At 48.8% G+C, this 22,694-nt stretch overlaps 1 protein-coding gene across 12 annotated transcripts in view; it reads left to right on the top strand.

Moving 5' to 3' along the window:
• Cacna1b (calcium voltage-gated channel subunit alpha1 B) overlaps positions 1-22,694 on the top strand; it is a 165,444-nt gene that overhangs the window by 28,441 nt on the left and 114,309 nt on the right. For 7 of the 12 annotated variants that reach the window (XR_015682123.1, XM_087649862.1, XM_087649854.1 and 4 more), the window contains 6 exon segments: positions 1,263-1,415; positions 2,697-2,887; positions 13,278-13,381; positions 14,553-14,668; positions 15,350-15,406; positions 16,093-16,185. Coding sequence is in view for 11 of the 12 variants with exons in the window: in XM_087649862.1 (XP_087505988.1) it covers positions 1,263-1,415; positions 2,697-2,887; positions 13,278-13,381; positions 14,553-14,668; positions 15,350-15,406; positions 16,093-16,185 (714 nt within the window). In the remaining variant the exon portion in view is untranslated. 12 annotated transcript variants of the gene reach the window in all.

Below are 22,694 nucleotides of genomic sequence, written 5' to 3'. Positions count from 1 at the left end.
ATGCTCTAAAGTTCAGTAACCTTACCAAACGATGCTGCAAACTGGGGACCAGGAACTCAAATACTTCAGTTCATAGGGAACATTTCTGATTCAAACCATGAGGACCTTTTCAGTTCATTCTTTCCAAATGGCTCTGTTATTTTTTCCTGGCTTGTGTTTCTACCTCTTAGCTTTATTTTCTGGGAGTGCAAAACAGAGATCAAGCAAGGTGGTAGTTTAGGGGGATGTTTAAGGCTACCTCGGTTTAGCCCCAGAAGGACTGGTGCTGAGGTAGTCATCAAGGAGTCAGATGTGGGCAGAGGATGCCTGATGGGTGCAGACTTCTCACGACTGACGATTCTCTTGGTTTAGTAGATTTGGCTTTACACTTGCTAAGGGCCTGGGCAGGGAGGGACTCAGTGTTGTGTTGTCCTGAGACTACAAGAGAACCATTGGTTGGCTTCCTGTTCTGCTCAGAATAGGCAATCGTTCAGCTCCATGTCTGAGAGCTGAGGCCAAGATGGGAAGATGAGGGATTGAGCATTGTCTGGGCTCTCTGTCCTTGGCCAGGGGCAGAACACTTCTGGTTTTGGAGAATTCTTCTCTTTCCTAAGGAGATGGATCGGCTAGGAAACTCTACACTTACCTCCCAGGATCCCCTCCTCCGTACCCCCCAGACACACACACACACACACACACACACACACACAGACACACACACACACCCCTCTTCCCTCTTTTTTTTTTTTTTTTCATTTTATTAACTTGGGCTTATTTACATTTCAATTGTTATTCCCTTTCCTAGTTTCCGGTCAACATTCCCCTAACCCCTCCCCCTCCCCTTGATGGGTGTTCCCCTCCCCATCCTCCCCCCATTGCCGCCCTCCCCACAGCAATCACGTTCACTGGGAGTTCAGTCTTGGCAGGACCACGGGCTTCCCCTTCCACTGGTGCTCTTACTAGGCTATTCATTGCTACCTATGAGGTTCTTAGGATGAGTCTTTCTCTTCTGTGTGTGTCAGTCTCCTTTTCCCTTAGGGTTTTCTGCTCTCTTCAGACACTGAATTCTCCCTTCCCTCTCTTGCCCTGCCTATTCCCTGTCCTGACATCACCTGCTGTCTTCCTTCTCCCCACTTCCAGACACCACGCACCCACTTCCCCTCAAGGCTCCCCACTTTGCCCTAGAGGACTGCTTGTTTTGCCCTCATGGCACTCACTGTGAAGCCCTCCTCCCTCTGTCACCTGCCCCTTCTGCTCTCCGACTCTCCCTCTTCTGACTCCAGGCTTGCAGGTGGTGCTCAAGTCCATCATGAAGGCCATGGTCCCGCTGCTGCAGATCGGGCTGCTGCTCTTCTTCGCCATCCTCATGTTCGCTATCATCGGCCTCGAGTTCTATATGGGCAAATTCCATAAGGCCTGCTTCCCCAACAGCACAGGTGAGCCCTGCTCTAGAGCCGGAGCGGATTCTGAGCTTCCAGAGCACGAAGTAAAACTTATATCCTAGTAGCTTGATTAATAGTGATAAGTAGATCACCATATGGATGAAATAACACTATAAAAACATCAATGAAGGAAACAAACGTATTCAGTACAGAATAGCTTGGGGTATGCTCTGCCAAAGGCCCCGGGGCAGCCTTTCTGCCACAGTTGACAGATGGACAGAGATCTGAACAGAGTGAGGACAAGCTGTTTGGCCACCCAGACGGAGCACCCCAGTTCTAGGGACAGTAAGGGCACGGTGCACAGTGGAAGACAACTGAGAGGGAGGAAACAGTTTAGTTTCAGGGTTGAGGTTAAGAACTTGAGCCTTGTACGGGGGAATGGGAAGAGTGGAGGGAGGGCTTTGAACGTGGTGTGGCATCTTCTGGTCCTCCTGGTGCAGCAGAGAGGCAATAGCAGAAGGAAGAAGGGTAGGAGAGAGGCTGGCACAGGGACAGCGCTGGCAGGCAGCCCCGAGTGCTCCAAGAGTGTAGCTGCAGTGAGTTCCACTCACAGGTTGGGCATGTCCTGGGCTGAAGCCAGAGGGTGTTTGGAAGACTGAGGCATATTTAAATGAAATGGGAGAACCACATCTGTTAGATCTTTTAGATGTAGAGAAAGCTTTTGCTAAAATATGAATCATTCATTATTAGAAAAAAACTTTTATTAAATTGGAAGTAAGATATTTTGTCAAATCCCTGCAAATATTAAATATCCTGTTCAGAGCTTTTCCTTTAAAGTAGAAAACAAAACCTATTGTCTGTATTATGTTGGGAGTTATGGCAGTACCATGAGACAAGAAAGTGAAGGAAAATCGTGTCATGAGTTACAGAGGAGGGAACAGAACTGTCATTATGCAACTGGCCACAGATACTCAATCGATGGGACTTCTGAAGGCCTTAATCAAGCAAATTGGGAGGGAAATAAATTTAATAATCATTTATCAGGCTTTTCTTAGTTCCTCTCCCTTTTCCCAGGCTGGGAGAGGAAAGTCAGGCTTGGCTTACAAGGGTGTCTGCTCCCTGTGGATTTCAGGATAAAGGGCTCCAGCCTGAGCCTGTTTGCATGGTAATGGGAAGGTTCCAGGAGAGAGGGGGAGGGGAGCCAGGAGCTGCAGAGGGCCGACCGCTGAGGTGGAGGCGGCTGTAGGGTTAGTGAGAAGGTAGATCAGGGGCAGGGTGCTGAAGTGTGGCCGTGACTTGCAGGAGACTTAGGTCTCAGGTTTTACTCTCTTACAGATGCAGAGCCTGTGGGTGACTTTCCTTGTGGCAAGGAGGCCCCTGCTCGTCTGTGTGACAGTGACACCGAATGCCGGGAGTACTGGCCAGGACCCAACTTTGGCATCACCAATTTTGACAACATCCTGTTTGCCATCTTGACCGTGTTCCAGTGTATCACCATGGAGGGCTGGACTGACATCCTCTACAATGTGAGTTGCATCTTGGCCCTAGCCATGGTGGTGAGGTCTGGAGCTCTCAGGATCTGAGGGGTCTCTCTTAGGGATGCTTGTGGCTGAGAGCACTTGCCCAGTCCCATTCTCCTACTCTAACGTGTGTTAGAGATCCCTCTATCCCGGCGTTTTAGTATCGACTCATCTTCCTGACCTCGGTCTTCCTGAGGCTTCCTTTATGAAGAGGAGTCTGTTTGACAGCTGGAGAGGAAACACAGAGCCGCCGCAGGGGCAGGGGCAGGGGCAGGGGCAGGGGCAGGGGCAGGGGCAGGGGCAGGGGCAGGGGCAGGGGCAGGGGCAGGGGCAGGGGCAGGGGCAGGGGCAGGGGCAGGGGCAGGGGCAGGGGCAGGGGCAGGGGCGAGTCTTCCTGAGCTTTGGGAAGGAGAGAGTGAAGATGCAGAGGCCTTGGGGCTAGAGTCTGGAAGCTGTGATGGGTGGACCCTGGCTTTGCGTGGGTCTTGGAGAGTGGGGCATGAGGTGCTATCATTTACAGTTGGGGGAAAGGCATTCACGTGGCCCCGGAACGCTGTTTCTCCTTTCTTGAACTCCTGCCTCCTGCAGTGTATTTGAGCCTCCCCTACAGTTTGGTAGGGATCCAGGCGATGGCCTGACTAGGGATTCAGCAGGTTGAGCAAATGCTTGTTAGGACGATCGCAGGCTAATGAGGAGCTAAAGGCAAAGCTAACTACAGGTCCTCAGCACAAGACTGCGTCTTAGTGACATGGTGATATGGCAGACAGATGCAGAGGACTGTAGGGACAAAGGTGGGGATGGGACTTTCTCTTTTTTACCTATCACAGGGCAACTTCCATAGAGCCAGAGCCTAAAAACAGCTCCATGCTGTTCACTTTCTTGGCCACCTCACCAAAATGAAGTGGCATTTGACCAGGTAGCTACAGCCCTCAGAGCCCGCCAGAGCCTAGTCAAGCAGCCAGGAAGGGAATGGTCCAGAGAATGGCCACCGGGGTTCATCCAGCATATATTTAGGTTAGACTCACTGGCATGAGGACCAGGTGACAGCACGTGTTAGTGAGCACATTAAAGACTGAGGACACAGAGTACCTAACTCGAGAGTTTTTGAGCCAAACAGACAAGGCTGAGGTACTTAGGATGTGGGTGCCATGTCACCCCAAGCAGGGAGCTAAACACCAAGGCGATTCGTTCTTACCTCACACCACTCCACATAGACTGGGTGGTGGAGGTTGGATACGATTTTTCAGGGGATTTTTGGGGAGAACCCGCCTTTAACCTCTTGACATGTCTGGACAAATGTTCCTTTGTGTGGCAAGTCTGAGTTCTGTGTGAGCAGAAGCCACTGACCTGCTATAGGAGTAGAGGGAGACAGAAGGGGACTTCACTCAGTGTAGTAGAGGGGAGCCTATGTCTCTTTGATCGGCTGCAGTTAGGAGAGCTGCAGCCAGAGCAACAAAATGTTCTTCATGGGGAGCAGATTACTGAGTGGCTGGTGTAATAGACAGAATGCCTGTCTAGCGTCCCTGTGGGGAAATTATGGGATTTTGCTTTGATAATGGGGCTCCAGAAGAGTTTACAGAAGTGGCTTGTGAGGGGTCGTCATCAATATTTTCCTGACAGGCCTGAGAGATACAGTTAAGGAAGGCTGTTGAGGCCAGCTGTGTGGCAGGGGAGTCCCTGATGGAGGCCCAGAGAGGCCATTAAGTAAAGCTATGAAAGTGATGCCTGGGCTGCGTTGGAGGCTCCCAAGAGGCTGGAGAAGCTGGAGCTGTGGGATGTCTGATAGGGAGAGCCACACACGGGGCGTCGAATCAGCCCCAGAGACAAACGTGTTGCATCAGCAAAGCTAGAAGGGCTGAGCCGTTAAGAACTTTGCCATCAGACACGAAGCTGTGCCTGTAGATCTGGAGTTTGCCTGCTGGTTTCTGGCTTGCTTTTGTCCAGTATTTCCTCGCTCTGCCCCTTGGCTCTCGTGAGCAGTGGTCATCTATCTTCATTGGCATTGTGTTAGGAGAGAAGAGTGAAGACTTTGACTTTAGACTTTGAAACTGTGCCTAGACTGAAAGACTGTGGGAGCTTTAGGAGTTAGACTAAGTGTGTGCATGGGTGTGCGTGTGTGTGTTGAGTGAGTTGTTTTTCGGGGCGGGGTGTTTGTTTTTGCATTATGATATGGCCACATGTCAATGGGGGACAGGGGTCAGGGAGTAGTGTGTTGTAATTTGAATGAGAATGGTCCCACCATAGGTCCATACATTTGAAACCTTGGTCCCCAGTTTGTAAATGGGAAGATATGGATGTGTGGCCTTGTTGGAGGATGTGCGTCACTGGAGTGGACTCTGGGATTTCAAAAGCCCACGGCATTCCCGGTTGGCATCTTTTTTCCCTCCCTTCTCCACTTACACTCGTGGATCAAATGTAAACTCTCAGCTGCTTCCCCAGTTAGCTTTGGTCATGGAGTTTTGTCATGGTAATAGAAAAGTAACCAGGACAACTCCCATGTTACCACTTCAAGTTAAAAACAGTTTTGATTTGGTAATCAGACGTGGCCAGTCCACAAATTACCTAGCAAACTTCCTGCGAACTGGGTAGTGATGTGTGTTTAATCCCAGCCCCCAAGGGGCAGAAGCAAGGGGAGCTCTATGAGTTCAAGGCCAGCCTGGTCTACATAGTGAGTTCTAGGACAGCCAGGGATACACAGAGTAACCTTGTCTCAAATGATGATGATGATGATGATGATGATGATGATGATGATGATGATTTCTTGCCAAGAGCTGCTCTCCTGAGCTGGTCCACTGCTGGCACACTCACTGGAACTCTGACTGTAAAGCCAGAACCACATGTCTATGCCACCCACTGCTGCCTGCTAGGACTGGAACTAGGCTCCCTCCTTGGACTATATTTGCATAAACTGCGGCTTTAGGAACAGATAATTCTTTAGACCTTTTCTGTTCCCGGGTTGCAGGATTGGCTGGGTGGAGTCCCGTCCTGAGGGCACCACTCCCTTTCTTCCCCTCCCGGTTCTCCCTTTCAGCAGAGTCATGGCTCCTCCATTAAGTTCCCCGTACTCTTTCTCCTCACACTGTACACTTTTATCTCTGTTTTGCCCCACTGGTACTTTGTCACTGCAGACCTGCCCGAGAGGGTTCACTAACGACTGTGGCAGTCAGTATTAGGCTGCCTTGAAATCACTCTGCTGGGAACTTAGTCTAGAACTCTTCAATGTAGCCGGGGCAGAGTCTCTGGACAGGAGCAAACCCAACCACATTCTCCTTCCAAGCAGCACAAGAATGGTGTCTAGCCACTTGCTCTTATTGTCCTCAGAAAGCTCTCGAGCTGGACTTCCACAGCCCACGCAGCCACCAGCACTACTGTCTTCCAAGCTCCTAGGATGGCTCCTTATCCCTGGTTACATTGTTCAACTACTTTCCTGGAACAAGGTCCCCAAGTAGTCCCCAATTTCCCAATAAACAGTATGGTCAGGCCTGTCCAGCAGCATCCCAGTCCCCGCTGCCAGGTTCTGTCTGAGCTGTTTTCCTATTGCTGTGATAAATCACCGTGACCAAGGCAACTTATAAATGAAAGCATTTAATTGGGGCTTACTTTACAGCTTCGGAGGGTGAGTTCATGGCCATGGTGGTGGGGAGCACGGCAGCAGGCAGGCAGGCCGGTGCTGGAGCAGTAGCTGAGAGCTCACATCTTTTCCATAAGCGCAACGCAGAGGGAGAGCCAGGTGGGAAGGGTGAGGTGGAGACCTCAAAGCCCACCGCCAGTGACATAACTCTTCCAACAAGGTTATACCTTCTAATCCTTCCCAAACAGTTCTACGAACTGGGAACCATGCATTCAAATATGAGCCTCGTTCAGATTGTCACAGGGATTATTAGAAAAGTCATGGGCCATTTCTAAATTTCTCTCCCGGCAGGCACAGGAGAAGGATTCGGAGGAACAGTGGGGTAACACACCACTTAATTATTGTATACACAGGGCTTTGTTCATGCTACTTACACAGATTTCAGGAAAGAAGCATTTGATGAAGAGGTTTAAGACTTTAAGCTAACAGAAACAGGACTTGCTTCTTGCCTGGACATTCTGTGAGAGGAAGAGGAGATCCTGAGTTGATGTGATTGGAGCGATTTGGAACCAAGCTGCCTTTTGTTGAGAAGGAGGAGTTGAGGCTAGAACGAGAGCGCTCAGAAGGAGCAGATGTTCCGAGATGCTCGTTGGAGTTCTGACATGGTCAGTGTTGAGAGTCGAGGGAGAGGGCAAGACTCCTGGACAGTGAGTGCACGTGACAGAAAGATGTCCACAGTCTCTCCCTTTGGAGGCCAGTGGGGCAGGAGCCACTGAAGAGCTGTGTGCACCTGTGTAGGGTAGGGGGATACTCAGAACCATGTCCTGGAACCAGAGCAGAAGGTTTGAAGAAGTGGAGTCAGATACTGCTGAGAGGCCAAAGACCAGAAGCATTCTTGGTTGGGGTGGGGGTGGTAAAATCCAGGGTGCAGGGAGAAGTGAGGCTGCCAGTAAGGCTGCTGTTTCAGGAGGAAGAATAAGGAATGAGAAGTGGCTACAGAAAATGTGGAGTTAAGGAAATGGAATTTTGTAATTAAAAAAACAAAACAAAACAAAAGAGCATTGTAAAGTCCTGTTCTCAGACGCCACAGGTTCTAGCCTAAAATCTGTAGTAAAGATAACTTACTGGATTGGCTTAGTCGATTTGGCCTGAGTTGTCCCAACAATGGCTGTCTCACCCTGGAGAGGCCAAGAATCTGTAGTTGCTCAGTCTGCAAAGGAGGATGTCTCAGTGGCCCCAGCCTGGTGCTCAGGGCCTGGAAGGCTCTTGGGGAGCTGCTAGTCTTCCGTCTGCTCTGGCAGTGTGGAGAACGGCATGTCTGAAGGCATGGAGCCCTGGCCGCAGCGGATACGTGAACTTGCCAGCAGGCTGAAGGCAGAGTTTCTGATTCCTATCCGCTTTCATCTGGTTCACCACAAGAAGGTGCTGCCCATGTTTGGGGTGGTTCCTCCCACTTTGGGTGTCTGTCGCAGGGGTGCCCAGCAGCTGCCTTTGAGCTGGTTTCAGAGCTGGTCAAATTGACAGTCAGAATTAACTCTCAGCAGGGCCAGCACCACAGCTGGGGTTTGGTCCTGACACAGATATGGTGCAGAGAACTTCAGACCGGGAGGATGGCTGTCTGCCCTCCACAGTCATGCTTCCTGGTCTGTTGTCCTTGGCCCGTCTTATCTCTGACAACCCGGAGTTTGTTTACTACTGCATTTCTTTCTGATCTCAGTAATGATATGTACTGGAAACAAAACCATGTATGTCTTTAGGTCTTAGCCTTTCTTACTCTAGGTCGTTTGGTTCTCTGGGTTTCTTCAGCAATTCTATTTCTCTGTTAAACCCTGCTCTCATTATTTCCTTCATTATTTTCTCTTTGGTGGTCTTTGTTAAGGCGGTTGTTCATATCCTCTTTAAAGTCCTTGGACACATTCATTCTTGCCATCCTCAAGTCCCTGCCTTCAGCTGAATTGCTTTTCTCAGGGCCTGATATAATAGGGTTGTTCACTCCAGGAAGACACACAGTGTCTAAGTGGTTCATGTTTGCGTTTGTGTGTTGGGATCTAGACATCTGGACCTAGAACTGCTTCTTGGTGTAGATCTCTGGTCTCATCTTTTTTGAGTGGGTTTTTCAGCCTTTGGTGGTTGTTGTCCACTCTGTGGAGTCCCTGAAACCCAAGCAAGTATGGTGGCTGGGTGTGTCTTGTAGACAGTAGTTCTGAATTCTAGCCAGTTGTGGTTGTTACAGGGTCCCTGACAGAGATCTGTTCTGTAGATTGGTGGGGAGTCACAGAGCAGGGGATGCGGACTGGAAGAAAAGGCTGACAGGGGCTGCTGGGAAAGACGAGTGAGCGAGGTACTAGGGAATGGAGGCAGGCGGGAGGAAGAGTGCGTGTGGGTGGCTGCAGCAGAGTCTGGACAGACGGGAACAGAGGAAGACAGGGAGGAGGATTAAAGTCCTTTCCTGAGTTCCAACCTAGTGTTGGAGCTCTGTGACCTTGGCAGGGAGCAGTTCTGTTAGTTTAATGACTTTTAAAATTATCTTTGAGACCTCTTCCCTAATGTGACCTTTGCTGATAATACCCTTGTTTGTAGGTAGGTAGTTACCTTCTAGGCTTCCCACTGGCTCCTACTGTTAGGGGCGTTCAGAGCTCAGAGGTGGCACCACAGACTGCTCTGTGATGGCTGCCTGAAGAAGTAAGCTTACACTAAAGTTCAGTCTAAAAGGTTTTTGTCTTGTTAAGTTGTTCCTTTCCTGGCCTCTTAGCCGGATGGAGGAGAGGGGAGGGGGCAGGCAGCCTTTTGAGAGTACATTGTCATATATATATATATGTATATATGTCTTCATTATTTTATGTGTATGAATGTTTTGCCTGCATGTATGCATGTGTACCACATGCCTTCCTGGTACCGTCAGAAGCCAGAGAGAGTACTGGATACCCTGGAACTGGAATTACAGATGGTATGAGCTGCCATGTGGTCACTGGGAACTGTACCTGCTCTTTGGAAGAGCAGTAAGCATTTTTCTCTTAGTTATTTCTATTGCTGTGAAGAGACACGATGTTCAAGGCAACTCTTATAAAAGAAAACACTTAACTGGGGGTCTGCTTATATTTTTAGAGGGTGCATTAGTCAAGGTCTCTAGAGTAACAACTTCTGGAATGAATCTCTATGTATATAAGGAGATTTATTAGAATGACTAATCTAACATTGGCATTGGCTGTCTGTGAATGGAGAGTCCAAGAATCCAGTAGTTGCCTATCCCAAGGCTGGATGCCTCAGCTTGTCTTCTGTGTATGCTGGAATCCTTAGGATGTGGGCTCTACTGCCTGTGAAGGAGTGGACTCGCTAGCAAACTAATGACAAGCAGGCGAGGGCCCAGAGCTTCCTCCTTATATAATACAGGTTTCCAGCAGAAGCGTGGCTCCAAACAGCCCTGGACTGAAGGTGGGTCTTCCCACCTCAAAGATCTGGATTAGAAGTGGGTTCCTACTACAAATTAAGCAAAAGAACCCCACATAGGTGTGCTCTCCATTTTGGGGTTTTAGTTAATTCCAGTAGTGAAACTGTCACATGTATATGTGTATATTCCTAAATATAACCTGTCCAGGGCATATAATGTGTGTGTTTTCAGGGCTGACTGGCACTGGATGGCATTTGGTGTGCTTTTCCCTGAGGAGGGTCTCCACTCCTGCTCTCAGCTTTCCCCAGTTACCTGTGGTTCTTCGTGTAGGGCCGAGGCCTCAGGCTTTTCCCCGTCCAGTTTGGCATGTTTGTTGTTATTCTTGCTCAGTTCATGTTTGGGTGATCTTGTGGAGGAGACCTTATGGGTATAACTTCTGACGCTACAAAGAGACACAGTTTCACAGCAAACTCCTGATCCTCCAGCCCCTTGCAGTCTGTCTGCCCCTTCTCTGCGATGCTCTCTGAGCCTCAGGTGTTGCAGGGAGATGACAAATGTTTATAGGTTTCTTTCTTTCTTTGTTTGGTTAGGAATTATGCTGGAGTAGTAAAATAGCGATTCGAGATTCTCCTCCAGTAACTATGATTTCACCAACACTAAGTAGTTAGCTGGGTTCCAGCCCCAGGTGTGGTACCTGCCTTGTTGAGCAGGTCATAAGTCCAATCAGAGAGCTGTTAGTTCCTGCCAGGGCACATGTGCCGCTGCGTCGCCCCTAGGGTTATCATGCCACGCTGGCCATTGCTGTGGTTCAGAGGCTTCATACCTGGGTAGGGCTGCCTTCTTCCTTTGGAAGTTTGCATGGCACCTTCTGGTACTTTGAAAGCTACTTAGTTCTCAAGGAGGGGGGCATTAAGCTCAATTCTAGCTCAGGGTCTCTGGGCCCTGTTTCTGACCCACAAAGTTTCTTCAGCAATAGGAACTTCTGTGGTCCTCCCTTCTCCCTGAGGGCTGTTGGTCCCCACCCCAGGAGGACAAAGGGCATAGAGTCAACAAACAAGGTTCAGATGGCCCACGCGTAAGACAGAAATGACTACTGAGATCAGCTTCAGAGAGGCAGCTCAACTTTAATTGGGGTGAATCAAGGCCTGTATAGATCTGAGGAACGGGATAGGGATTTCTATGCTAGGTGTGTTTCTGGCTCTGTCTTAGGCTACCTCATTTGTACAGAGAGGCACTCCAGGAATTCCAGGTGCTTGCTAGACAGGGTCTTATCAGGAGAAAGGAAGCTCAACCTGTAACCTCACTACAACATTCTGCAGGTACATGTGGGGTTTTGGGGCTCCTAGACAAGGTCAGAGGAGGAGTCCCGCTGGTAAAGGGAGTCCTCCATTTTGCCCCAAGCTCAAGGGAGCCGTCTGGACAATGGTAGACTTTAACCCTAATAGCAGGGCCCAGCAATCTTCCATGTCTAGGGGGTGGCCACAGGCAACAGCTATAGGTTGTGTGCTTTGGAGGTCTCTTAGCTCCGGCCAACACTCAAAAGAGGGCTGGAGGCCCTGACAGACAAAATGGAGGCTGTTCCCTCTTCGTGTTGGCTTCTGAGCTGCTCTACTTTCTCTTGGAGCTTTCCTGTGCCGACTTTTTATATAATGAGCTAAAGTGTTAACCATGTTTAATAGAAGTGAGGAGGAGAATGTGACTATTTAGCATCTCAGAAGGAGAGGTCCTGATTTGCTCTGCATCTAGGTTGAGAGAAAGTGCAATCAATGATTTGCCTTGTGCAGAGCCTGATCTACAAGGAGAAATTCAGGTGCTCTTGTCAGGAGAGGGGTGTGGTCGCAGCAGGGCTGTCTGGAGAGGGGTGTGGTCGCAGCAGGGCTGTCAGGAGAGGGGTGTGGTCGCAGCAGGGCTGTCAGGAGAGGGGTGTGGTCGCAGCAGGGCTGTCAGGAGAGGGGTGTGGTCGCAGCAGGGCTGTCTGGAGAGGGGTGTGGTCGCAGCAGGGCTGTCTGGAGAGGGGTGTGGTCGCAGCAGGGCTGTCAGGAGAGGGGTGTGGTCGCAGCAGGGCTGTCAGGAGAGGGGTGTGGTCGCAGCAGGGCTGTCAGGAGAGGGGTGTGGTCGCAGCAGGGCTGTCAGGAGAGGGGTGTGGTCGCAGCAGGGCTGTCAGGAGAGGGGTGTGGTCGCAGCAGGGCTGTCAGGAGAGGGGTGTGGTCGCAGCAGGGCTGTCTGGAGAGGGGTGTGGTCGCAGCAGGGCTGTCTGGAGAGGGGTGTGGTCGCAGCAGGGCTGTCAGGAGAGGGGTGTGGTCGCAGCAGGGCTGTCAGGAGAGGGGTGTGGTCGCAGCAGGGCTGTCAGGAGAGGGGTGTGGTCGCAGCAGGGCTGTCAGGAGAGGGGTGTGGTCGCAGCAGGGCTGTCTGGTGGGGGAGGGGTGGGGTTGCGACAGCACTCTCCTCTTTTTTTTAGGAAGATGGTTTTGAGGGTGAAATTGCAGGAAGGTTGCTGGCCTTGGTGACTGTCTAGCCCAGGTCAGCAGTGTTATGTGTCTGTGCACAGGTGGGGTGTGGGAATGGCTGAGAGCTGGGATTCTGAATGTCAGTTCTGGCCTAGAGAAGGGTGTTTTGGTGACCCCCCAGTCAGTCCAGGGATCTAGGGCTGCCAAAGAACAGAGTCTGCAAGTCGATCAGGTTGGAGGGCAGAGATCCTGACAAGGGCCTTGGCAACAAGCCTGGCTTTCAGGCAGGGCTCACGTGTCCCTCTCTCGGCAGGGAGATGCCAATCCTCAGTGTCCACCTCATTTGTGGTTTGCTTCTACAGTAGCCACGCATGGAGAAAGAGATTCCCAACTACCTTCAGCCAAGTCCTCTGGGGTCCATGAACAGAAAAACAGTTGTGGAATTAAATTGGGTTCAGGGGAGCTTTCTCTTCTGCGTGCTTTGTTATGTTCTTAGCTATTCGGATCATGCCTGGGTACTGAGCTGAGCCATGTTGGGCCAGGCTATAACCTAAGAGGCTTGTAGAGAGTGCAGTGTGGAGGGAGGTGTCTGCAGCTTGAGCTGGAGACTATTGAAGACATGGCCAGACAGGGCCAGCCCTAACCTTGCCCAGTACAGAGCTTCTTTTAGGAGGAAGTATCTTTGAAGCTGCTCACAGAAGCCACAGGTATCTTATCAAGGAGCTGTCCTACTAGACTGAGGGGAGCTGTAGTCCTCAGGGTTTCCTGAGGAGGCTTCAGCTCTCTGGATTTGTTACCATCGCTGGGCAATGGCTAGAAATGTACAGTTTCTCTGGGACCACTCCACACAGGGAAGGCTTTGTCGGGCAAAAGCAGGTCTGACCAAAACCTGAACTCCCTGCCTGGACCTTTCTGAGGAGGTCTCTCAGGGGCCAGCACATTGATGTGGCCATAGATGTTTGCTAACCTGTCCCATTTCCTTTTCTCCAGACAAATGATGCGGCCGGCAACACGTGGAACTGGTTGTACTTCATCCCCCTCATCATCATTGGCTCCTTCTTCATGCTCAACCTGGTGCTCGGTGTGCTTTCAGGGTAAGAGCCATGGCTGGGGCGTGCCCTACGCATTCTTAGGCCCATGGGCACACAACACCCTTCTTTTCCACACTCAGGCTCCTGTTTGGAGCTTCCACCCTATATGGGACAAAGAAGTTACGTCACAAAGACGGTAACGAGGGTCAGGCCTGACCTGACTCTGCTCCTACCTCAGCAACACAATCCCCGATGGCTCCATTTGTCTTGTTCTGAAGACTTCTGATCGGGCCTATGGCTCCCCAGATGAGTGGAAATAGAGCTTTGTAGCCTCAAAGAGCCGCTGTCAGAACCAAGAGTAGATGGTAGAGGCAGTGCTCTCAGCTCTCAAGTTTCTGTGTGTGTCTCATACGGAGTATGGCTGTCACTAGCATCTCTCTCCAGGGTACCTTTGCAGAGTCCACTTGGAGCTCCAGTTTAGTCGACTGACTCAGCCACTGCTCTGTTGCTATGAAGATGCCCATGAGCAAGGCAACTGTGATAGGAGAAGACATTTCACTGGGGCTGGCTTACTAGGTTTAGTCCATTACCATCATGGCAGGAAGCATGGCAGTGTGCAGGCAGGCATTGGAGCAGTGTCTGAGAGTTCTACATCTTGATAGAGAGTGAGATAGATAGATAGATAGATAGATAGATAGATAGAGGTAGGTAGATAGATAGATAGATAGATAGATAGATAGATAGATAGAGATAGATAGATAGTGCAGACAGACAGACAGATGGAGACTGACCAACCTAGTGTGGACTTTTGAAACCTGAAAGCCCACCTCGGTGACACAAGTTCTCCAACAAGGTCACACCTCCCGATCCCTCTCAAATAGTGTCACTAATGACCAAGCATTCAAGCATGAGCTCCTGTGGGGGCCATTCCTAGTCAAACCCCACAGTGGCAGAGTAGAAAGAGTCCGAGGAGTAGGTGTAATTAATGCTGGGAAGGCACCTGAGGACGGGGATGGATAGCTAGGTAAGCAATACACAGTAGCTGTTAGCTCAGCCCCGGTGAGGGTATGGCCCCGTGTGCTCTGGATTCCCCGAGCTGGAGCCAGGGCATGTGGGGAGCTGAGGGTGCAGGAGCTGGCAGGAGTCTGCCTCCAGGCGCGAAGCTTCTAGAGCACCACCATCTCGGATACCCTGCTCACTGCAGCTGCTTGCTTTTCCTCCCTACGTGGTGTAGAGAGTTTGCCAAAGAGCGGGAGCGAGTCGAGAACCGCCGTGCCTTCCTGAAGCTCCGCAGGCAGCAGCAGATTGAGCGAGAACTGAATGGGTACTTGGAGTGGATCTTCAAGGCGGGTAAGCGTGTGTGGAAGTGGGCAGCTGCACGTCTGCTCTGGGCTGTGTCCACCTTGCTGCCATCGAGGGCTCCTGGGCTCTGGGGTGGAGCTTAGTGCTTAGGCCGACTGGCTCACAAGCCCTCTTACTCCACACTGGACCTGACTACCCTGCAGTTGCTCCACCCTTTCTGTCTCCCTTGCTCTGAACATCTAAGCTCTAGCCTAACTCCTCTACCACCTCTGTGGGGGCTTCGTGCCTTTGCCATTTGGGAAACTCCCTCCACAGGAGACAGGGGCACCCCATCCATGTCTTCTGCTCCTCTCTGCCGGGGCAGCTTCTCCTCTTCAGGGCTTTTCCCTCCATATGGTCTGCTCCTCTCTGTATGGACTGTTCTCCTGTGTGTGGGCTTTTCTCTTTCATGGGAACTGCTCTTCTGCCTGAGGTCTTACAAATGCTTCCTCAGTGATAAACTTACACACAGTGATAAGTCCAGGCTGCTATCTAGGAGGGCTAATTTGTAGGTTGGGCCTGGGATGGACTTAAGGCTGCTGGGTCTCTGCTTGGGGCACCGTTTGGGTATGGGCAGGAGGCACAGCCTGCCGATGTGGGCATGTACAATGGGGCAGGAGGTACTTCAGACCACTGCCGCAAGATCAGGGATGGGTAGACAGATCTTGACCTGAGCTTTGCCCCTCACAGAGGAAGTCATGTTGGCAGAGGAGGACAAGAACGCAGAAGAGAAGTCCCCTTTGGATGGTAAGTGGCTTCCGTGGCACTCCTCACGTGGTGGGAGCTCACATACCTGTTTCCCCAGGGCACTGCTCGGTGTCAGGTGCTTTTACATTTGTCCTGATAACACAGGAGCCGTGGCGCCTGAGCAGCCTGGGTCTGTGTGTGTTGGAAGTTAGCTGGACAATATTGCTTTTAGAAGCTTCACACCTGGAGGGTTAGGGTGAGCCTTCGCTAGACTGAGAGTTAGCACTAAAGCTGTAGAAGGCTCTGGACACCATCCTGAGGCCCTCAGTGGAGTTGGGGGCCTCCACTGATGGGGGCATCTGCAGGTGCCTGCAGAGCCTTAGCCACGGGAAGGTTGGGGGCAGACAGCATGGCGTGCTGACTTCCCTGCTGGTCAACCCGCTCAATGCAGATCTGTATCACACACACACCCCCCCACACCCCTCATCCCTGCCCCTGTCCCAGATGGATGTGTCTAAGTCTTCTTGGAGGTCATGCCTCCCTAGTGACCTTGTCTTGGAGGGAAGAGAAAAAAGAGTGACCCTCAAAATACCATGTTCTTCCTGTGACGAGAAGGGCCCAAGTGCCAGGGTCAGGGAGCTGCTTTGCCTCACCGTCAGGACAGGACTGTTGCCAGCTGAAAGTGCCTGGCCATGGGTGACCTGACGCTGCCACTCACGCTGGTCTCCACTGCCCATTGTTTAAAGCAGTGTTGAAGAGAGCTGCTACCAAGAAGAGCCGAAATGACCTCATCCATGCAGAAGAGGGGGAGGACCGGTTTGTAGACCTCTGTGCTGCTGGTGAGTCTCGAAGATGTTTCTGATGCTGTGAGACCTCTGACTGGGGTATATAAAGTGCAGACGTGGGTTCTGTCTGGCATTTCTCTGACTACTTCTGGGATTCTTGCCTTTACAGTACCTGGTCACTCCCTGCAGATTCCTTCCCTGGATGCTACCTTTGCAATCCCCAGTTGTCAGAGAACCCAGGGAGGAAGGGACAGTTTCTGCTTCTCTTACCCTCGATCCTCCCTTTCCTTGACATGGGCCTATAATGTCCTGCCTCTGTGTCCTTCTTCTTAGATAGTGAGATGAGGTTGGTTAGTTTTTCCTGCAGAGCTGGGAATTTTCTCTCCCTCAGTGCCACGGATACCTGGCTTCCCTTTTGGAAGCCCTAATGTGCTTCATCCTGCCAGGGTGAATCAGGCTCTCCTGCGGCTGTGTGGGAGAAGCACAGACCCCAGCAGTGCCAAGGCCACACAGCACTCCACCTGGCTCCTAGCTGGGAAGCAGTGACTGCCCCAGAGTGAGATCACACCCCGCTCGCTCGTTGGCAGGCTGTGCCCAGTCCCTCGCTGGCTTTCCCTGCAGCTTCCCCATGCACTTTTTCTGTTTTTTTTTTTTTCTTCTCATAATGAGAAATGTTGCCCTAAATTCTTGTAACCATTTGTCTTTTTTAGCAGTGACTTTGTCTCTACAGAGAGGCGCTCCAGGGTAGGTACTAAGAGTAGAGGTTTCTGCAGTTTTGAGAATTCCAATGTTACCATCTTTCATTAGCAGTTCAAATAGATGCTTGCCCTACACCCCCGTGCCTATTCCCTTAAAATTTCCCCAGTTTTTTGTTTTGTTTTGTTTGAAACAGGGTCTCTATTATCCCTGTCTGCCCTGGAACTCATTGTGTAGATCAGGCTGGCCTGGAACTCACCAAGGTTCACTTGCTCTGCCTCTCAAATGGTGGAGTTAAAGACCTGTGCCAGCACGGCTGGCCATCCCCCAGTGTTGAGGCCAACTGCATGAACACAGAGAAATACTGGACTGGGACTGATTCTTGTGTTACTGATGGCTGCTGACTTTAACCCTGTTGTTAGGTTGCATGAATGGATTCACCATGGGCTTCTTGAGTTGGGTTCATTTTACAGCAATGACAGGCCAATGTGTATTACAGATCTAAAGCTAATTTTAAAAATTATCATTATATTTAGATAATCTTCCTTGATTATCGTTTTACCTACATTCTGATTTTTATAAAATGAATTAGAATTTTTGAAATTCTTTTTTTTTTTCCTGTGGTGTATATGCAATTAAAGAGTGTTCGACTGTTCGAATTGTGTGGCTCCTGGTTGGCTGAGCTCAGGCCAGTGGATGGCCGCACACCCACGCACATATAAGCAGTACAAAATGACCCTAACGTAAGAAAAAGTAAAAGAGGACATGAGGTTTGGAGGAGGCAGGGAAGGATCCGGGTGGTTCTGGGAGGACTCGGGGGAGAAGCAGGAGACTATGATTCAGACAGTTTTGTGATTTATACTTCATTGAGCTTCTATGGTTTTTGCTCCTGAAGAGTTGCGTGTGACCCTCTTAGCTCAGTCCCTTTTGTGTCTAGCCATTGTTGTGTTTGTTCACTTAACAAATACTTAGTAAATGCCAATAAGATCCCAGGAGTTGTTGGAGGCATTCAAGCTGGTGGGTGGGCAAATGGTCTTCACCTCTGGGGCGTCTGTTCCAGCAAAGCATTGGAGGAGACAGAGAGCAGGACGCATAGTGCATCAGTTGGAGCGGTGTCTGAAGGGTCTGAAAGGTCTGAAAGGACTGGACATAGTGGTACACTTTCAAGCAGAATGACTGTAGATGGCCCTAGGACTAAGGGTATCTTTGAATAAGGAGCTGGAAAGGGCTATCATGAGAAAGAAGCTGCTAGAAACAAGTATCCAGACCCTGAGACAGGGATGCGGCTGGCATCCGTGAGGAATGCCAAAGCTTAAAGGTAGGATGGGTCCTAGCAAGAAGCCCAGTAGCCTTTATTGGTCTGAAGGCCTCTTGTCTGGCTTTCACTGGAGCAGCCTCTGTGGGGATGCTGAAGAGAGAATGAGGCTCCCCGAGGAACAAGCAGGGAACCCAGCCTGTGAAGGCCAATGTCCAGATCAACACGGGATCCTGTGCCTGGCTTTGGAGAGAGTAGAGAAGGAGATGGTAAACGCTTGAACTTTAGGTCTATTTGAAGCCAGTCCAGTCTGAGAGTAAGAGAGCTATTGAGGAAGAAGAGAGGGAGGGAGGAGGGAGGGAGAGGTGGAGGGAGGGGCTCTGATTAGGACATAGGGCTGTGGCTGACTGAGATGGGGGCCCAGAGGTCTTGGTTGGTTGAGGGTACAGGGCAACAGGGTATTGGAGGTGTCTGTTGGAGGCTGAGCACAGGCTCATACAGGTGTGTGTGTGTGTGTGTGTGTGTGTGTGTGTGTGTGTGTGTGTGTTCTGAGGCTGACACAGACCCTGTCAGTATGGCTTTGCTGCTTGTGGTCCCCAGTGTATTTTCAGGTGTTTTTTCCTAGTTAGGATCATACAGAACTAACATGTATATCAATGAACGTTAGATATCATGCTGTTTAGATTTCTTTGATAATATTTTAAATTTTATTGTTTTTCTCACTTATAATTTGTTATTTTATCATCATTATATTTTATATTGCTTTGGTTTATTATTTTATAATTTATTTTAAATTATTTCATGTCTGTATGTGTGTGCCTGTGTGAGTTTATGTGTACCACATGGTTAGGTACCTGCAGCGGCCCGAGGGTTGGGATCTCGGGAACTAGAGTAGCGGGTGTCAGTGAGAGTTACTTGACGTGGGTGCTAGGAACTGAACATGGGGCCTCGGCAAGAGCGCTAAGCGCTCTTCACCACTGAGCTCTCTCTCCAGGCCTGTTCTTTGAAATTTCTTTTTTTTAAAAAACCAAATCCTTGATTTTATGCACGTGAATGTTTTGCCTGCATGTATGCTTCTTGTGTGCCTGCTGGAACCAAACCTGGATCCTTGCAAGAACAGGAAGTGACCTTAACCACTGAGCCTTCTCTCCCTTTCTTTCTTTTTCTTTCTTTCTTCCTTTTTTTTGTTTGTTTGGTTTTTTGTTTTGTTTTGTTTTTTGAGACAGGGTCTCTTTGCATAGCCCGGGGAACTAGCTTTGTAGACCAGGCTGGCCTGGAACTCACCCACCTGCCTCTGCCTCCCAAGTGCTGGGATTAAGGCGTGCCCCACTATCACCCATCCCCTTTCTAATTTCCTGAAAACTTGTTTTCTTTTTCATTTTCTTTAATAATACGGCTTCCGGCTCCCCACTCTCCCCTCCGTAAAGCTTTGCTACAATTTATTCCTTTGGTTACACTGTGTGCTTCACTTCCTTCTTTAAGCCAAGGTTGTCTAAGGAGTTTGCTTCTTAATTGATACAAAGGAGCAATGATCTTTGCATAATCTTTAATCTGAATTTTATCAGATAATGATTGGGAAATGTGGCCAATAAATCTCCTTATAAATTAAACTTTGTAACTAATCTTAATTCATTAGTGTAGACAAAAACTATATCTGTACCATAGCTGAGAGTTACCAGGCTTGCTATGAAATTCCTCATTTTTTGATTTCTGCCTTGTAGAGCTGTCATTTGGTGGGGGGGATGCTGCTGCTTTCTTTCTGGGTGCCATTTTAACGAGGTAGCCTTGTGTCCTAGGGTTGCTAGCTTCAGTCCTGTGCCATTACACAGGGTCTAGCCTTACTCCACTGCACACTTAGCTCATGCTGGCCTTGAGCTCACTATGTTGTCCAGGCTGGCTGTGAACTCATGGTAGTCCTCCTGTATCAGCCTTCTCCCTACCAAGTGCTGGAATTATAGGCCCAATGCCTGGTCTTGCTTGATCTCGTCTGACATTACACCACTGTTCTGTTCTTTTCGTTGTTTCTATCAGTGTTTTTAAATTGCATTTACCTGGTTGGTTTTTCCTCCTATGTTATCTTTTTAATCCTCTTTAGAATATTGTCTTAGTTGAGTTCTATTGCTGCAATGAAATACCATGGCCAAAACAAGCTGGGAAGAAAGGGTTTATTTGGCTTATCCTTCTATATCACATAGTCTGCCATCAAGGAAAGTCAGGACAGAAACGGGGCAGGACTCTGGAGGCAGGAGCTGATTCAGAGGCCTTGGAAGGCTGCTGCTTACTGGCTTGCTAGTTTCTTATGGTCCCAGGACCATAAGCCTGGGCTTGCACCACCGACAATGGGCTGGGCCCATTATATCCTGGGTATCCTATACTTTAGGGCTAATATCCATTTGTATGTGAGTACATGTCATGCATGTCCTTTTGGGTATGGGTTACCTCGCTCAGGATGACATTTTCTAGTTCTGTTTACTTGCCTGAGAATTTCATGATGTCCTTGATTTTAATAGTGGAGTAATATTCCATAATGTAGGTGAACCACATTTTCTTTATCCATTCTTCAGTTGAGGGACATCTGGGTTGTTTCAAGTTTCTGGCTATTACAAATAAAGCAGATATGAACATAGTTAAGCCAGTGTCCTTGTGGGATGGTAGAGCATCTTTTGGGTATATGCTTAGGAGTGGTATAGCTGGGTCTTGAGGTAGAACTATTTCGAATCTTCTGAGAAACCACAAGACTGATTTCAAGAGTGGTTGTACAAGTTTGCACTCCCACCAGCAATGGAGGAGTGTCCCCCTTACTCCACATTCTCCCCAGCATGTGCTGCCATTTGAGTCTTTGATCTTAGCAGTTCTGATGGGTGTGAGGTGGAATCTCAGGGTTGTTTTGTTTTACATTTCCCTGATGGCTAAAGAAGTTGAACATTTCTTTAAGTGCTTCTCAGCCATTCTGTTTGGCTGTTTTTCTCTGTTGAGGATTCTCTGTTTAACTCTATATGTACCCCACTTTTTAATTGGCTTGTTTGGGCTGTTGGTGTCTTAAATTTTTAAGTTCTTTATATATTTTGCGTACTACCCCTCTGTCAGATATAGAGTTAGTGAAGAGCTTTTTCCATTCTGTACACTGCTATTTTGTCCTATTGATGGTGTCTTTGCCTTACAGCAGCTTTTCAGTGTCATGATATTCCATTTTTTAATTGTTAATCTTAGTGCCTAAGCTAAGGGTATTCTGTTCAGGAAGTTGTCTCCTGTATCAATGTGTTCAAGGCTATCCCCACTTCTCTTCTATTAGATTTAGTGTCAGTTTTATGTTGTGGTTGACCCACCTGGATTTGAATTTTGTGCACGGTGATAGATATAGAACTACTTTGCATTCTTTTGTATACAGACATCCAGTTGGACCAGCACCATTTGTTGAAGATGCTTTCTTTTTTCCATTGTATGGTCTTTGGCTTCTTTGTAAAAAATCAAGTGTCCATCAGTGTGTGGGTTTACTTTTGGGTCTTTGATTCTATTCCATTGGTCTGTCTCTGTACCGATACCATGCTGTTTTTATTACTGTAGCTCTGGAGTACAACTTAACGCCAGGGATGGTGATACCTCCAGAGTTTCTTTTATTGTTCAGGCCCGTGTTAGCTATCCTGCCTTTTTTTTCCATATGAAGTTGAGAATTGCTCTTTCAAGGTCTGTAATGAATTGCCTTGGAATTTTGATGGGAATTATATTGAATCTGTAGGTTGCTTTTGGTAAGATGTCCATTTCAGTATGTTAATCCTACTGATCCATGAGCATGGGAGATCTTTCTATCTTGTGAGGTCTTCTTCAACTTCTTTTTTCAGGGACTTGAAGTTCTTGTCATACAGGTCTTTCAGTTGCTTGGTTAGAGTTAAACAAATATCTTTTATATTATTTGTAACTATTGTGAAGGCTATTGTTTCCCTATTGTTTCTCAACCCATTTATCATTTGTATAAAAAAGGGATACTGATTTTTTTAAGTTAATTTTGTATCCAGCCACTTTGCTGAAGGTGTTGATTAGTTGTAGGAGTCTTTTGGTAGGATTTTTTTTTATATGAACTATGCTCATATCAGCTTTATCGTAATAGCCAGAAACTGGAAATGACCCTGATGTCCTTCAACTGAAGAATGGATAAAGAAAATGTGATTCGGGGTTCTGGATTTAGTTCAGTGGTAGAGCATTTGCCTAGCAAGCCCAAGGCCCTGGGTTCAGTCCTCAGCTTCTGGACTGCGGTGAGAGTGGGAGTGGGAGGGAGGAAAAAATGAGATTCATCTACACAATGGAATACTACTCAGCTATTAAAAGAAAGGATATCATGAAATTTGCAGGCAAAAATTCTACTAGAACACTCTTAGCTTAGGCACTAAACTAAGATCAACTATTATGTATACTTATGTATGCTATCATATCATCTGCAAATAGTCATACTTTGACTTCTTTCTTTCCAATTTTTATCCCCTTCATCTCCTTTAGTTGTCTGATTGCTCTAGCCTGGACTTCAAGTACTATATTAAAGAGATAGGGAGAGAGTAGGCAGCCTTGTCTTGTCCCTGATTTTAGTGGGATTGCTTCAAGTTTCTCTCCATTTAAATTG

This window comes from Rattus norvegicus, chromosome 3 (genome assembly GCF_021556685.1).
Source record: "Rattus norvegicus strain SHRSP/BbbUtx chromosome 3, alternate assembly SHRSP_T2T, whole genome shotgun sequence".
Classification (NCBI taxonomy): Eukaryota; Metazoa; Chordata; class Mammalia; order Rodentia; family Muridae; genus Rattus; species Rattus norvegicus.
Note: the sequence above shows the minus strand (reverse complement) of the source record. Positions and strands in the feature narration are given on the sequence as shown.